This window comes from Diachasma alloeum, unplaced genomic scaffold, assembly GCF_001412515.2.
Source record: "Diachasma alloeum isolate Michigan unplaced genomic scaffold, Dall2.0 Dall_scaffold_00326, whole genome shotgun sequence".
NCBI classification, from domain to species: Eukaryota; Metazoa; Arthropoda; class Insecta; order Hymenoptera; family Braconidae; genus Diachasma; species Diachasma alloeum.
Window position 1 is genome coordinate 594251 of NW_021680465.1, and position 3923 is coordinate 598173.

A 3923-nucleotide genomic window follows, 5' to 3' on the forward strand; every position below is an offset into this window, starting at 1 on the left:
GGGGGGGGGGGGGGGAGAATTTCACTAGCCGAATGTGAGAAATTGTGCAAAATAGCGGATAATTGAAGTGAAGCGCGGGAAACACACCCTCACTCGTGAAAACTCAACACGGTACTAGCCAGCGTTGAGGAACGCTTTTGCACTAGTATCCCTAACATTGAGCAAGGTTCATAACGTTATGGCATTTGTGTGTGAATGTGCGCGCGCGGCGGTTTTCCATCCCCCGTTGTCTGTGTATTGGTATCAAAAGGGTATAGTCAACATGATAGGACGGGGCAGGAGGGGCTAGGAGGGTGGGGGGGAGCAAGAGACAGAGGAAGAGGGGATGGTAGTGGCGGCGGCTGTGGAGGGGTGACCAGATCCCCTTAAATCCCCGATATCTGGCGAGCGAGCGATACGATTTGAATGAATCAGAGCTCATTTTTAAGGCTGAAAAAATTCCCTGAGAATGAGAAAAAAATGCCGGAATTTCACTCAGCCGATGCTGAATTATTGACCATTTAAGACGGCTCACCCCAGCCCGCTCATCTCCATCACTCCGAAATTGATTCTTCTTCAATCACCAATATCTGCTGACCCAACGATACAATTTCAACGAGACAAAAATCATTTTGAAGCTGAAAAAAATATCTCGAGAGTGAAAGAAAAAATCCATAATTTCACTCAGCCGTTCCCCAGATATCGATCATCGATGGATGATCCATCCACTGGGTGCATATCCCACCTATTCTCGAGTGATGAAATTCGCGCGCAGAATCGCACGATGGACGAAGGTGTATATAGGACAGAGGGAAAGAAGGGAAAACTGGTAATGGTGGTGGGTGGGAATGGAGATGCACCAGGACGCATGAGCACATGGGGGTAGGAGTGAGAGAGGGATGTTAAATTCTGTGGGTTTGAGAAAATGAGGGAAGAGAGAGGGGTTGCTATTAGGGCCAGTGTGGCGAGGGGAGGAATAAAAATGGGAAAGACCATGGCATGAGAAATTGATGAGAATGAGAGAGATGAAGTGAATAAACCCCATCAGAGGTTGGATTCTCTCCCTCTACCCCTCGGCTTCTCCAATGACACCCGACTGTTGCTCTTTGGAGCAACACCACTAGTGTACATTATACCTGTAAATGCACACCAGGGGTTGAATTGGTTGCGATGAGGGAAGGATACAAAACTAGATGAAGAGGAATGGAGAGCAGGAGGACTGCATTATCCATTTAAACAGGCATACAAGGGGCTTTTGATAGGTGGAGAGAGACAGAGAGGGGGGAGGGTAGAGGGGGAGAGGGTGGTTTGTTGCCTGATATGATCATCGATAACGAGAGTGGAGAGAGTACAGTCTCGCATACTGGCTTGATAGGTTTGTACAAATGGATTGGAGGTTTGCCAATGCTGTGGGGACAGTTTCATGCACCGGTGAAATGTGCAAGTAGTGGATTTTGAGTTTAGAGGATTGCGTTTGGCGGTGGGAGAGAGGTTGAATTGGATTTCAATGATGAAGAACTGTCGGGTGAGAAGTAGATGGAGAAATGTGGAGATAGGGAGTGAGGGAATGGTTGGAGGATGTGCCAGAATAGTGGATCTATGATATCCGGTTGTTGTGTATGTCATATCAGGAAATTATCATCGATACGCTACATATTGTGCTTTGGTGGAGTGAGGACGGCGAGGGGAAGGGGGGGGGATGATTGGATTATGGCCAATGCCAGATGTTTTTCTTTGGTATTCTCGGCGGGTTGGGGGGAGGGGGTTACGTGCCGGTGGATGACATAGATTTTTGTCGGTTGTGATTTATCATTTTGGGGGGTGGGAAAGGTCAATTTAATTGGCGGGCCAATGGTACTTATTCGATTATGATTATTGATCGTTATTAGTTCAATTATTTCAAGGGGTTTGGACCTGTTACACGTGTGAGATTTCTTGTTGGTTGACACACGTTGGGTCGTTCTGCCCTTAGATCATCTCGAAATAATTTTAACAAATCTAAAAATTTTAATCTTACATTTTAAACCGAATCCGCGAACCCCAACCCCCAAAGGTTTACTTTTTTCCATTTAAATAACATCCGATTTCGCACTCTCTTTGTATTTTATAAGTATATATGTATGTGACAAATTTTTTTATTTATTGCTTGCTAATAAATCGACGGAATAGAATCTTTTTTTCTCTAATGTAGGGATTGTTGAGCCCTATCCATCGATTCACGCCTGAATAGCCACTGCCTTTAATAAAATGTAAAATGAATTATAGACTACAGAAGCGGATGATCAGCAAAATGACCATTCGGAAGCATATTGCTAATTTATTACCAAAAAACTATACAATATTAATATAAACCCAATTTCCCACTTGTTTTAATCACTTCGAGGTGATCCAGTGCAGCGTAACAGTAAAAATTCGGAAAAGGGGCGTTTAACCACCCTAATACACACTCTGCACAGCAGAAAAGTTGAGCGATAAAGCTGGTTAAATGTTACGAGTGGGTGCATCACACTTCTTCATAGGTACCTGAATCTCGTTGAATTGTGTTCAGAAATAAAAAAAAATTGTAGGCAAAGGCTGGTTGAAGGGACACACACACACGTCATAAACCGCCAACTAGACCAGACGTTTTAATCTTATACTTGTCCTCCACCACTTCCTCATCCACACCAAGATGACTGCGCGAGGGGGTGGCTTCCTTCTTTTCTCTCTCTCCCTCTCTCTCGTTTTTTTCATCGTCTCCCCTCCCCCCCCCTCCCTCTTCCTCTCTCCTCTTTACCATTTTTAGTGGATATACATGTATGTATGTGTGCAAGAGACGAGTAGAAAACGTTATCCTATCTGTCGCATCTGAGTACGTGCTTCACTGTTCGCGTGAACGATCGCATTTTAGCCATCACTTCTTCCTGCATCAGGTTGAAGCACATCGCTATCAGAGCCATGCCTGTTAAAAAAAAAAAAAAAAAAAAAAAAAAAAAAAAAAAAAAAAAAAAAAAAAAAAAAAAAAAAAAAAAAAAAAAAAAAAAAAAAAAAAAAAAAAAAAAAAAAAAAAAAAAAAAAAAAAAAAAAAAAAAAAAAAAAAAAAAAAAAAAAAAAAAAAAAAAAAAAAAAAAAAAAAAAAAAAAAAAAAAAAAAAAAAAAAAAAAAAAAAAAAAAAAAAAAAAAAAAAAAAAAAAAAAAAAAAAAAAAAAAAAAAAAAAAAAAAAAAAAAAAAAAAAAAAAAAAAAAAAAAAAAAAAAAAAAAAAAAAAAAAAAAAAAAAAAAAAAAAAAAAAAAAAAAAAAAAAAAAAAAAAAAAAAAAAAAAAAAAAAAAAAAAAAAAAAAAAAAAAAAAAAAAAAAAAAAAAAAAAAAAAAAAAAAAAAAAAAAAAAAAAAAAAAAAAAAAAAAAAAAAAAAAAAAAAAAAAAAAAAAAAAAAAAAAAAAAAAAAAAAAAAAAAAAAAAAAAAAAAAAAAAAAAAAAAAAAAAAAAAAAAAAAAAAAAAAAAAAAAAAAAAAAAAAAAAAAAAAAAAAAAAAAAAAAAAAAAAAAAAAAAAAAAAAAAAAAAAAAAAAAAAAAAAAAAAAAATGGTAACGCGTGAGAGTCAATGATTTTTTGCGCTTTCACTTCTTGTTGCTCACTTTCTGATGCATCAAAAGTGCTTGGCGTATTTGATAATCTTCTTTTTACGTATTTTTTTTTTTTCATTTCATTCTGACGTATTGTATTTTAGTTTTATTACCTAGCATGAGATACATTGAGCAAAATATGAAGGACAGCTCGATCCCTTGGCCGGAGTATATCTTGTCACCTGGGACAATATCACCAAAGCCAATTGTCGAGAGGGAGATGAAACAAAAGTAGGAGCCGTCTAAAAAGCCCCACTCCTCCCATTCTGAAAATAACAGGGCTCCACCGCAGATGTACCTGTCACAAATTGTTTCGTTGGTTTTTTTTTTGTTTTTTTTT

General features: G+C 37.1%; 2 protein-coding genes across 2 annotated transcripts in view; both read right to left on the minus strand.

Annotated features, from left to right (window-relative positions):
• LOC107040283 overlaps positions 1-134 on the minus strand; it is a gene marked incomplete in the record, with an annotated part of 15828 nt that extends 15694 nt beyond the window's left edge. Inside the window, 1 exon segment of the mRNA XM_015260307.2 lies at positions 9-134.
• A 2637-nt stretch (positions 135-2771) lies between these two features.
• The window catches only part of LOC107040285 (potassium channel subfamily K member 18), a 7306-nt gene continuing 6154 nt past the window's right edge, over positions 2772-3923 (minus strand). The window contains exons 6-7 of the mRNA XM_015260310.1: positions 3697-3881; positions 2772-2920 (exon numbers count right to left, since the gene is read on the minus strand). Of these exons, the coding sequence (XP_015115796.1) occupies positions 2814-2920; positions 3697-3881 (292 nt within the window). The 3' untranslated portion in view covers positions 2772-2813. The remainder of the gene's footprint in view (positions 2921-3696; positions 3882-3923) is intronic.